The sequence below is a fragment of the Pyrgilauda ruficollis genome, unplaced genomic scaffold, assembly GCF_017590135.1.
Source record: "Pyrgilauda ruficollis isolate IOZ18807 unplaced genomic scaffold, ASM1759013v1 scaffold129, whole genome shotgun sequence".
NCBI classification, from domain to species: Eukaryota; Metazoa; Chordata; class Aves; order Passeriformes; family Passeridae; genus Pyrgilauda; species Pyrgilauda ruficollis.
Genome location: NW_024511321.1, coordinates 796,750 through 809,800, shown reverse-complemented (window position 1 = coordinate 809,800; position 13,051 = coordinate 796,750). Strand labels below are relative to the sequence as shown.

General features: G+C 47.8%; 1 protein-coding gene across 1 annotated transcript; it reads right to left on the bottom strand.

The window, feature by feature from the left end:
• Positions 1 to 1,914: 1,914 nt before the first annotated feature.
• Positions 1,915 to 13,051, bottom strand: L2HGDH (L-2-hydroxyglutarate dehydrogenase). The gene is made up of 10 exons (XM_041458543.1): positions 12,916 to 13,051; positions 11,912 to 12,027; positions 10,183 to 10,334; positions 8,251 to 8,382; positions 7,504 to 7,666; positions 6,975 to 7,009; positions 5,687 to 5,854; positions 4,191 to 4,348; positions 3,140 to 3,271; positions 1,915 to 2,406 (listed from the first exon to the last, which is right to left on the bottom strand). Exons 1-10 carry the CDS (start codon positions 12,990 to 12,992, stop codon positions 2,211 to 2,213), a joined length of 1,329 nt encoding a protein of 442 aa, XP_041314477.1. The 5' UTR covers positions 12,993 to 13,051; the 3' UTR covers positions 1,915 to 2,210.

Genomic DNA, 13,051 nt, shown 5'->3' with positions numbered 1-13,051 from the left:
CAGAGGATAATTCTCCACTTAGAGGAGATTTCCCTGCCCAGAGGATATTTCCCTACCTACATGTGATTTCCCTGCCCAAAGGAGATTTCCTTACCTAGAGGATATTTCCCTGCCCAAATGACAATTCCCTACCTGGAAGATGTATTTCCCTTCCTAAAGGATATTTCCCTACCCAGAGGATATTTCCCTTCCTAAAGGATATTTCCCTACCCAGAGGACATTTCCCTTCCTAGAGGTGATTTCCCTGCCCAGAGGGTATTTCCCTCCCAGTGATATTTCCCTGCCTGGAAGCAGTTTTTCTGAAAGCTCTTCCCCTCCCTCCCTGGAGGTGTTCTTCCTGCCTGGATGCCATTCCCTGCCTGCAGGCTGTGTTTTACCCTGCCTGGAGGATGTTCCTCTCCTACCTGGAGGCAGATTTCCTCCCCACCTGGAGGATGTTCCTCTCCTACCTGGAGGCAGATTTCCTCCCCACCTGGAGGATGTTCCTCTCCTACCTGGAGGCAGGTTTCCTCCCCACCTGGGGGATGTTCCTCTCCTACCTGGAGGCAGATTTCCTCCCCACCTGGAGGATGTTCCTCTCCTACCTGGAGGCAGATTTCCTCCCCACCTGGGGGATGTGGCTCTCCTTACCTGGAGGCTTCCTAGAGACCTGTGCCTCTTCCTGCTGGGGGCTGTTCCCACCCTTATCTGAATTCTGCTCCCTGTTTGGAGACTGTTTTCTTACCTGGAAGGACTTTCTCTCCTTACTTGGAGGCTTTTCTTCTTCCTGCTTGGAGCCTGTTTTCTGTAAACTCTTCTCCCTGCCTCGAGGCAATTTTTCTCACAGCCTGGAGCCTGTTTTCCTCCCCAGCTGGAGGATGTTTTTCTCCCAACCTCGAGGCAGTTTTCTCCCCTCTCTGGAGGATGTTTTCCTACCTGCCAGCAGTTTTTCTCTCCATACCTGGAAGGAGTTTCTCTCCCTCTTTGGAGGCAGTTTTCCTCCCTGCTCCAGAGAACACCATTCCCTTCACCCACTCATCACCCAAATCCAGATAAATTTTCCCTCATTTCCCTCCTGACAGCATAATATTCAAATCTCACACTTCATATTCCCTCCACTCCCCATTTTAAGACTTATCTACAGAGAGAATGGATAAATTAAACCAAAAGGGAAAAAAAATGTGCCTTCCTGCCAGTAAAATGGTGACCCTTCTTTGTAAGATTTCCTGGAGGAGCCTGATGCTTCCAGAGGCACAAACTGCTCCTTCTGCTCCATGGCTTGATCCTCCTGCCCCACCAGAGCAGCCTGGGAGGTTCCCAACAAAGTATTTCTATTTCTATCTAATGTATATGTATTATAATACATATGTAATGTATGTATAAACATAAGTAATGTATGTGTATATATGTATCTATATGTATTTGTAGCTATTCTATCTAAAATATCTATTTTTGTACTTATATTTTCTATTTATTTCTATTTCTATTTTATACTTGTTCCTCAAACCCAAACTGTGAGCAAAAAGGAAAAGTAATAATGGGATAATGCTGGCACAACCCACAGTTCCTCCTCCTTCCAGAGTTTAGGGCTGACCTTGCTGGGCACTGTTTGGGTGGAATATTGGGAAGGAATTCCCTGTGAGTGTCCCAGGCCAGGCTGGAGAGAGCTTGGAGCACCCTGGGATAGTGGAAAGGGTGGGATGGAATGGGATTTAAGGTCCTTTCCAACCCCAAACCAGCCTGGGGTTCTATGATTCTGTAACACTTCTGGGGAACAAATGGTGTTTGTCCAAATATTTATTCAGAGGTTCAGGAATTCTCATCCCACCTGTCCCAACAGGCCCAGATCAGCCTGAGGAGCAGTGAGGAAAAGCTGTGAGGAGCACAGATAAGATAATTTAGGAAGACAAGTCTGGTCATGAGTCCCCCCCCCTTGCTCTGCATGCCAAATCCAGGTGGATAACCCCACACAGAGGGATCCACCCTGCTCTGCCTGGCAAATCCAGCTGGATAACCCCACAGAGAGGGATCCACCCTGCTCTGCCTGGAGTCCCTGCCGTGGCTGCTCCTGCTCCGCTGGCCAAACGTTCCTCAGGACGCCCCAGGAGCCGTGGGCACACCACAGTGCCAAGGCTGCTGGGGCACTGCCTGCTGGCTCTGTGTCCTTCGGGAGGAGTGCCAGGCTGCAGAGGGGCAGCAGGCAGGATTCCTGCCGGGATTCCTGCCGGGGTTCAGAGCCGGAAGCGCCGCTGGGCCTCGTCGGCGATGGCGGCGGCGATGGCCAGCGAGGAGGTGGCGGCTGGGGAAGGAGCGTTCCTGACGTGCAGGATCCTGCTGCCCACGGCCCCAGAGCCCCCATCAAACACAAAGTCATCCACCAGATTGCCCTCACTGTCCAGGGCCTGGGCTCTCACACCAGAGGGACCCCTGCAAAAGCAAGGAGGAGCAGAAGGAAAATGTCATCCTGAGTCAGGGAAGGAACTCCCGTGAGGAGGTGTCCAGGGAGACAGTGAGGAGGGCACGGGGTGGAGACAAAGCATTTTTTGGGGAGTTGTAACACTCAGGAGGCAGAGCGGGGGTACCTGACAGTCATGGGATCATTGAGGTGGCCAACCTGTGAGCTTAAAGCCCACCCAGCTCCACCCCTGCCATGGCAGGGACACCTCCCACTGTCCCAGGCTGCTCCAGCCCCAGTGTCCAACCTGGCCTTGGGCACTGCCAGGGATCCAGGGGAGCCACAGCTGCTCTGGGCACCTGTGCCAGGGCCTGCCCACCCTCACAGCCAGGAATTCCTTCCCAATATCCCATCCAACCCTGCCCTCTGTCAGTTTGAGGCCATTCCCCCTTGTCCTGCCCCTCCAAGGCTCTGTAAATAATCCCTCTCCATCTTTCTGTGGGTTCTCCTCGAGTACTGCAAGGCCACAGCGAGGTCACCCCAAAGCTTCTCTTCTCCAGGCTGAACAATCCCAAAATTCTCAGCCTTTCCTCCCAGCAGAGCTGCTCCATCCCCCTAATCATCCTGGTGCCTCCTCTGGACTCAGGTCCTTCAAGCTGGAGGCAGCTCCAAGTTTCTGTATCATATTTTGGTGGAGGAAGGGACCCTGCCACGTTTTCTGCTGTTCAAATAGGAGATTTCCCAAGCAGAAGTAGTTTCCTTTACCTGAGAACATCATTGGTGGTGACCTCAGGGATGAACTTCTGCAGCTGCCTCACCTGGGCACTGAGGGAAAAGGCTCTGTACAGCTCCCCCAGGCCGTAGGACACGTTCCTCAGCACCAGCTTCCACAGCCCACTGCAAGAGAAAGTGGGAGAAACAACTGCACTGAGGGAAAATCTGCCCAAAATGCACCAGCTGCAGCTGCTGAAGAAGGCAGCAAATGCAACTGCAGGGCACAAGTTCCCATTCCCAAAATCAGGAACCACATCATGCTTTGTATTTGAGAAATGCATGTTTGTCCTTCTCTGCTTTAACAAACCCTGCTCACAGAGCTGTGGCATTGGATTAATTCTGAATTCCAGGCCTGGAAGTGTTCCAGGACTTGATGAGTTTGGAGCAACCTGGGCAGGGACACCTTCCACTATCCCAGATTGCTCCAAGCCCTGTCCAGCCTGGCCTTGGGCACTGCCAGGGATCCAGGGGCAGCCACAGCTGCTCTGGGAATTCTATTCCAGGGCCTCTCCACCCTCCCAGCCAAGAATTCCCAATCTCCCACCCATCCCTGCCCTCTGGCAGTGGGAGCCATTCCCTGTGTCCTGTCCCTCCATCCCTTGTCCCCAGTCCCTCTCCAGCTCTCCTGGAGCCCCTTCAGGCCCTGCCAGGGGCTCTGAGCTCTCCCTGGAGCCTTCTCCTCTCCAGGGGAACATTCCCAGCTCTCTCTCCCAGCCTTTCTCTGCTCCCAGCACCCTCTGCAGGTATTTAATGATGTTGTCTGAGTTGATTAAGTGATCACAGTGCAAACCAACCCTGGAATGGCTCCACCAGCACCTTCCAGGGAGCAGCCACGTTCCCAGACTGGCTGAGACATGTCCTGGTAGCAAATTCAAATATGAGACCACAAAATGTCAAATGTCTTGGGGAAGTCCACCCTTATCAGCAAAAGTGTCTTTGAACACACCAAAAACGTGTGAAAAGCAGGATTTTGGGCAGGAAGTGGCTTCCATGGCTCAGATTTCAACAAGAGCAGGCAGCAGACACAAACACAAGGCATTACCTGTAGGTCACAGCATCCAAGAAGTCTCCAGGGCTGAAGTCCAAGAGTTTGTAGCCCTCTCTCTTAAAGGCCAGCACTGCATTAGGGCCAAGCCAGACACTGCCATCCATCCTGGGAGTGAAATGGAATCCCAGGAATGGGAAACGAGGGTTGGGAACCTGAAATGGGGCACAGGAGTGAGCAGAGCTCTTACAAACAGCAAATTTGCCATTTTATTTCCAACCACAGCAGCAAAACTCTCAGTCACAGAACATCAGAATTGGCTCTTGAGCTGGTTTTGTTGCTTGTTAATTGTGCAGTTGTGGCATGTCATTAATTAAACCACTGGAGAACAGAACAGGGCCAGGTAAAGCTGAATTTTAGGGAAAAGTAAAACAAATAACGGGGAAAAAAGTCCACATGATTTCTGAGGACATAAGGCAGTGACACCCTGATTTTGTTCACCAGCAGCAATTATACTGCAATAAAACAGAATATTAGGAAAACCTTACTGTGTGTACAAACCAGCCTGAACTTAGCAGGCCTGGTTAATGCTAATAATAATGTTAATAATGCTAATAATAATAAATCTGCATGTTCTTTTTTTGTTCCACTTCCTGCCTCCCATCCCAGGACAGGATCCTGAATGGCCCTCAGGTGAGAGCAAACAGCAATGCCCAGCATTCCAATCTTCCCAAAGATCCAGTGTTTAGCAGGCAAAGCTATTCTCATATTCAGAAAATCAGTATTTAAATGGACAGAATTAGCTAAAATGCTGCCCTAGGAATTCTCTCCAGTTGCTCTGTAATTACATTTTCTCTCTGGGATTGCTGCTCTTCATCCCATTATTTGTCTATATTAGGTGGTAGAAAGATTGCTCCCTTTTCTCCCACATCTGTTTTCAATGACAAAATCAGCTAATCCAAAAATAAGGTTGAGAGGAAAATACCTAAATCCGAGTGTTGGGTATTAGCACAAAAGATGAAACCCTTTATCAATAGTTCATCACAGAATCCCAGAATCACTGAGCTTGGAAAAAACCTCCAGTGTCATCTGTGAATTTCCTGAGGGTACAGTCAACCCCTTTGTCCAGATTATCAAGAAAAAGATTAAACAGGACTGTTATAATTACTTAAATAATAATTTACTGTCATCTCTCCCTGACTTCTGAATCCTGCCTACAGATTCATTTTAGGACATACAGAAATAATTTAGAGTTTTCTGATATGTGGCAATGTGATATTCCATCTTTTCTCTATTAAGTAAAAAAACTCCAAAACTAAAGCCATAAACAAAAGGAAACAACTGGCAATAACTTCCCATGTGGTACTTCCATGTGTTCCTCAACCAACCAAAAAAAAATAAACAAAAAAATTAACAAAATCCAAGCTGTCCTGTCCCAAACCAACTGAATCTCCACCCACGTGTGTGCATCACTGCCATGGAATTTTTCCTTTTTTCTGCACTTTTAGCAGCTCTTAGGGTACCCTGGGACACACAAACCAGGGGGTACTTACTGGATAAATATTTCCTTTCACCAAGTAGGACTTTTCTGGTTTCAGCAGCAGGTAATCCCCCCGGAAGGGGACGATCCTGGGCTCGGGGCTGCAGCCGCTGATCCCGGCCAGGCGGTCGGAGTGAAGCCCTGCACAGGTCAGGAGGTGCCCACAGGAGATCTCCTCACCCTGGGGGAACAAAAAACACACCAAAATCCTGTTTATCTGCTAAAAAAACCACGCTGGAAAACCCCACAAGCATTGATTTAAATAAATAAAAATTATTTAACTAATTATTAAAAATTAAAATTAAAAAAAAACTTATTTAAAATACATTTTAAAACGAACTTATTTTAAAAAATTAAATGTATTCTTTTAAAAAATAAATTTGAAATTTATTTTAAATATTTTTTAAAAATATTTTTTAAAAATTTAACTTAAGTTAAATAAAGATGTTCATTGATTTGACCCCACAGGGCGGGAGCAGCTACACAAACTGCCAGCACACAGGTATGGAGAGCTGCTAAATATTAAACACCTTTACCATCTAAATAAAGAAATAAATAAAAATCAAAAACTATTATCTATTTTTTTTAGCTTAGTATCTGCTTTTAAATACGATTCTTTTTTTTTCCAACTGAAAAATATTTGCATGAAAAAAATACCAGTATTTGGTGGGGGAAAAAAATCCTAACAGATTTTGGAAGCTACTTTTTAATGGAAGAGCAAAAAAATAGGAGAAAAAAGAAGCAGCAGAACTAAATTTAAAAACAACCAGAGGGGTTGTGGAGCTGGTTTTGTTCAGATATTCCCTCCTGAAGCTGAACCACAGTTCCTGACTTGCAGGAACAGCAGCTGCCATGCACCTGTTTCACTGAAACAGTCTGATGATAAAATGATAATAAAACGATGCTAAAAGCCTCCTTATCATTTTATGGATGCCAGAGCTCAAAAGTAAACATGGAAATTGGTGTTTGTCACCAGATGAACAAGTCATAAAGGAGTTCTTGCAAGCACAAGCATTGGATTGTGCAAATAAAGCAGATAAAGGATGGTAAATGTCAGGCAGCAGAAGTTCTAGTTCAATATTTTACATCATCATCATCATTATTTTTATTTATTTATTTATTTGAACATCCTCATTGTTAAGAACTGATTGCAGTTGCTCTATCAAACTGATCATGTTGCTGAACAGCAAATTTTTAACCTTTTTTTTTGGAGATGATTAATTCACCAGAAAAAAAAATAAATCTGAAGAAAAGGAGAAGCAGCTTCCTGGAAGGAATGAAGACTTCTTTTGCACCCTTACCTTTTTGCTCCTAACAATGACTGGGTATTTCAGCCCTGAAATGGAATTAGACAAGAGAGGGAATTACTAGAACAAGCAAAAGAGAGCTGACAGAACAAGCAGCTTGTCACCAGGAAGGAATTTTCCTCTGGAATATTTTCCAAGCTATGTAAGAACTACTCTTGTCATAATTAATCTTGTTGGACATGACTGTATTTATTAATTAATAGGGGGTTTTGTTCTTTCCTCTGTGTGCCAGCACAGATCCAACCTGCCTTCAGGATAAGGAAAATCACTATCACAAGAATAAACATGCAAGACTCAGACAAATCTGATTTTTAGAGGAGAGAACAACTTTATTTCTCCATTTTATTCTCACTTTCTTCCATCAGTTTTAAATGTTTCAGCTGAAGGGTGACCTGCCTGCAAAAAAACCCCAAGTGATTTTGCTGAATACTAGGAGACAAAAAAAAAAATCAGAAATGTCATTTCAGTTAAAACAATTGTGTTCTAACTGAACTTAAAATGGAGGGAAAAAAAAAATCCTTACCATCCTCACTTTCTGCAGAACTTTCTCTGGCCATCTCCATGTTTGTGACTTCAAAATCAGTCAAGATTGTCCCACCTGCTTCCTGGAAGTCCCTGGCATAGGACTGGGCCACTTGTTTGTAATCCACAATGCCAGTGTAGGGAGAATCAAGGGCCATCAGTCCCTGCAAGGGTTTAGAGACACAGAGGAGAGGGAAGGTTGGGATATTTCACCTGGAATATTGCACTGCCATGAGAAGGGAACGCTGCTCTCTCCCCTTGTGCTCAGCTGGATCTGCAACACTCAAAGGATGTTTTAGGGAGCAGATCCAAAATGTTTACAGGGGGAAAAAAAAAGACTGAAGAAGATTCTTTTCCAGAAAATTTCTGTCTGTACCTACAACCACTCCTAAGTGACACAGCTGCTCCAGAGCAAGCTGCCAGATGAAACAGCACAGGGAATTCACATCCAGCTTTTCCTTTCAAACAAAGACAGACTAATCAATAACAAATCTGTGTTCCACAAACTCCACACATTCCTTCTGCTGGGAAAATAAACATAACAACCACACCAACTGCACTGAAATGGGCTTGATCCAAATCCACTTTTATGGATGGGAAGGAATTTTCAGCCTCTTCTGAACTTGAACCTCAAGGGCAGAAAAGTATTTGTGTTAAATCAAAAGATGTTTTCACCTGAGAAACAGCTCTTACAATTAGAATTAGAAGCTCTTACAACTAGCTAATTAGAAGTATGGTAACCCCTTACCCTGCAGAAGGGCTCCTTCTCCTGGATTTCCTTGGCTCCAATGAGTTTCAGCCCTGGGACGTTGTTCTGCAGCCCCCTCTCATACAGAGCTTTGAGCCTTGGAATTTCATCCTGTTCCACAGCCACGATCAGCTTTGGGAAAGGAAAAAAAGGCACAGCAGTGAGCAAAACAAACAGGGCATGCTTGGCATCAAGCACAAGCAGTAGTGAATGAGTGAACAATGAATCCAGGGGGTGAAGAATGGTTGGTGCTATTAATTGCATAGAATTCTGTTGCTAAGGAAGCACTAATATATCACAGAGAATTAAAAAATAAATGCTAAACTGTAGTTTGAGTTACAATCAATTGACAATATTTGCCAGAAGCAGCCTGAGACTACAAGTCTGCATGTGAGAGAGTTTGAATTTAAAGAACCACTGGGATGCTTTAAGAAGCAAAACTGAACTCAACCCAAGACGTACAAAGCTCCAAGAGCCTCAATAAGAGAGTGAGGACATGTTCTGACATGGCCTGAGTGGAATTGTACCAGTTTCCCTTAACCAAGGAGTCTGTTCACAGCTATCACAGGAGATAAATCCAGACTGAATTACCTGTGCCAGCTTTGCACAGACCATGATCCTCCCAGCCAGCTCAGCTCTGGCACCTCACACGTGTGAAGCTCTCCAAGCCTGGGGCTGCTCTAGGGAAAGCTGGTGAAGGTTCACCATTATCTTCCCTGCAATGAACACTGCCAGGGGAGTGTCATGAAATCATGGAACTGTTGAGGTTGGAAAAGCTCTCTAAGAGTCCAACTGATCCTTCAGCACCACCAAGGCCACCACTGCTCCGTGTCCCCAAGTGCCACATCCACATGGATTTTAAATCCCTGCAGGAATGGTGAGTCCAGCACTGTCCTGGGCAGCTGTGCCAGGGCTGGACAACCCTTTCCATGAAGGAATTTTCCCCAGTATCAAACCCAAAGCTTCATGGTGCAACTTGAGGTCATTCCCTCTGCTCCTGTCCCTGTTCCCTGGAGCAGACCCCGACCCCCCGGCTGTCCCCTCCTGGCAGGGAGTTGTGCAGAGCCAGAAGGCCCCCCCTGAGCCTCCTTTTCTCCAGGCTGAGCCCCTTCCCAGCTCCCTCAGCCTCTCCTGGGACTCCAGACCCTTCTCCAGCTCCATTCCCTTCTGGGGACACACTCCAGCCCCTCCTGTGGCTTTGCTGTGAGGAGCCCAGAGCTGTCCCCAGGGCTGGAGGTGGCCCTGCAGTGCCAGCACAGGGGGCAGGCACTGCCCTGCTCCTGCTGCCACCCTGCTGTTGGTACAAAATACACAAATCCAGCTCACCCAGGCTCCAGCTGACCCCCTCAGGACAGGAGCTTTGAGCAGGCTGTCCCCTCAGGAGTGCTGCTGCACAGATCCACAGTGCCACCCTGTGCCCAGCGTGGCAGCAGAGGGAGCACAGCTCCGAGAAAAACCATGGAATTCAAATTTATCCTTCAGGGCCAAAACCTTGGGGTGAGGATTGAGAGTCCTGTGGAAACAGCAGCTCAATGCCCAGTGAGAGGTGGAAAACCTGAATTGAGCTCTAGGAACAACTGGGACATGGATACAGAACTCTGTTTCACTGAGCCTGGCCACACCTGGAATGCTCTGCCCAGCCTTGGTTCTCACCTGGCACCAAACACACACTGAATTAAAAATGGTTCAGAGCATGAAGACAGGGTGGGGAGATCATGAAAAACCTTCTCTCAAACTGAGACTCATCAGCAGGAAGGGGATGATTTGGGGACAGGAGGGAATGATGTACATTATACACATTTATGTATAAAATTATGTGCAGCTTGGAGAGTGTGGAGAAAACCCACAACCAGGCCTGTGCCATATGCGGTACCACACATCACACAGCTTCAGTTTCCAAGGTAAAGCAGGGAATCCCAGGAATTCCTGTACCTTCCCACACTGCTTGTAGGGAATCCCCTTCTGGTCACAGTATTTGTAGCACAGGGCTGCCCCCTGCACGCAGAGCTTGGCCTTCAGGGAGCCAGGGGTGTAGTAAATCCCACTGTGGATCACACCGCTGTTGTGGCCACTCTGGTGATGGGCTAAAGAGAAAGAAAAACACATGGTTAGAATTCATTTGTTCCCACTTAATCACTTCTGCTGTCAGAAAAACGAGTTAATTGAGGTCCTGCCTTAAATCAGCATTATAAGAGATGATCAAGTGAGAGAACTGCACAATTAATTCCTCCCCTGGCCTCAAAAGGTTAGAGAAACACTGACACAGCCAGCCCTGGTTAATGATAATCCATCACAGCCCGCACTGTGCTGGATCAACAGGGAAAAAAACCCTAAAACCACAAATTTTTCCTTCAACAACAAACCAATCAATCAAAACAGGCTAAAATTAAATTTTAAAATCCAATTTTTACAATGAAATGCATCCCTTATGGCCTCATCTAACATAGTATCTGTCCAATCCACAATTCCTTTCGACATCCTAGCAGGCCTGGAAGGATTTTTGAGTATTTGTGAACTGGATTAGGTTGCTATTTCCTCTTTGCAAATAGATAAAATAGAGGTGAAAAATACCACAAACATTTTTACTGAAGTAATTTGGCCAGGTTCTTCTCCCTCTTTAAGTGTGGGTGCCCAAAGGCCATTCCTGCTTGGCACTCACATGGCTCTGTGTCTTGGGGATAAAAAGTCATTTTCTATCACTCATGGAACATCTCAAGAGCAATTTATAGCCAGGCTGATGGAGCTATTAAAGACAAGATTTGGGCTCAGAGGATAGGGAGAGGAGATATAAAGGAAGGGGATACAAGGAATAAATGGGATATTGGGGAGTGGAGCTAATCACTGATGTCTATCCCTTGGGATTCTGCCAGCTCCATGCAGGACCTGCCTGTGCCCTCCCACAAGCTGCACTATTCCCTATCCTGGTTATTCACCCTCCTTGTCCTCTCTCCTGCCATTCCCAGCCCCAGCAGTCACACTGCAGCTTGCACACCGTGCAGCAGCAACACTCAGCAGCTTTTAACTTAAAATTCCCAATCTGCCGTCCCAGCGTTGAAGCACAGACTGATGATAACTCTGCTGAAGGACATGTCCTTGGGAGAAAGGTGGAAGAAATCCCTGTTAGGGAAGAGTCTTGGCACTGAAATGCAGCCTCAAGCTGTGCCAAGGGAGATATAGGTTGGATTTTAGGAAAAGGTTTTTCATGGAAAGGGTGGTAAAGTTCTGGAATGGCTGCCGGGGAGGTGGTGCAGTCACCATCCCTGGTGTGTTTAACAAAGCCTGGATGTGGCACTGGGAGCCAGGGCTTAGTTCAGCTGCTGGTGCTGGGCTGGACTCCATGATCCTGAAGGTCTCTCCCAACCCAGGGATTCTGTGAATTCTGTGAGAGTCATCACAGAATTCCAGAATGGTTTGGGATGAAAGGGACTTTAGAGATCACCTCGTTCCACCCCCTGCCATGCTCAGGGACACCTTCCACCATCCCAGGCTGCTCCAAGCCGTGTCCAACCCGTCCTGGGAATGGGAAATCCATCACCCACTTCAACAACAAGGGCAGCTGCTCTCCCACAGCAGATCCCTGCACACAGAAATCCGTGGGATGCTGAGGTTCTGGCAGCGTGCCCTCAGACACAGCCTCCCGTGGTCCCTGTCCCGCTCCTACCCGGCTCCGGCTCCTTCTCCAGCACGGCGAAGGCCAGCGAGGGATGGCGCTGGATGAGCTCCCGCGCCGCGGCCAGGCCCACGATCCCCGCGCCCACCACGGCCACGTCGAACGAGCTGCAGGGACACGCACACGGCATCGGCACGGGGACAGGGACGGGGGAAAAGCGTGGGGACACGGAAGGGCATGGAACAATAGAGGGGAGAGGGAAAGGGGATAGGATAGGGAGAGGGGGTATAAAGGAAGGGGACATAAGGGAGAGGAAAACGGGATAGGGGTGATTAATAATGTAAAGGGGGAAGGACAGGGATGGCAGATAAAGGATATAGGGGAAGTGGCTATAGAGAATATAAGGGATATAGGAGAGAGGAAAAGGGGATAGGATAGGGGATATAAAGGAAGGGGATATAAGGAATAAAGGGGATATAGGGGAGAGGAAAACGGGATAGAGGAAAACGGGATAGGGGTGATTAATAACGTAAAGGGGGAAGGACAGGGATGGCAGATAAAGGATATATAGGAAGTGGCTATAGAGAATATAGGGGATATAGGAGAGGGGGAAAGGGGATATAAAGGAAGGGGATATAAGGAATAAAGGGGATATAGGGGAGAGGAAAATGGGATAGAGGAAAGGGGGTGGGGGTGATTAATAATGTAAAGGGGAAAAGGATAGGGATAGCAGATAAAGGATATAGGGGAAGTGGCTATAGAGAATATAAGGGATATAGGAGAGAGGAAAAGGGGATAGGGAAAGGTGATATTGCAAACACAGAGGATACAGGAGAGAGGGACAGGGGATAGGGGAAGGGGGAAAGGACAGGGGAGAACTATACGGAAAGGAATAGGGGCAGTGGATGAGTAAAGTTAAGAACAGAGGGGAAGGGGTGAGGGGAGAGGGGAACGGATAGGGCCAGGGGACAGGGATAAGGTTACGGTGACTAGGACAGGGGAAGAGACAGGGCCAGGGGAAGGTGCAGGCCCGCCCCGCTGCCCCCCGGCCTCACCCGCACCGCCGGCTCTGGAGCGCCCACAGCGCCACGGCCCGGCCCGGGCCCGCGCGGCCCCTCAGCGCCGCCGCCATCTTGGGGGCGGAGGGAGCGCCGGGGCCGCGGCCGCGCGTCCTCCTCTCCTCCTCCTCCT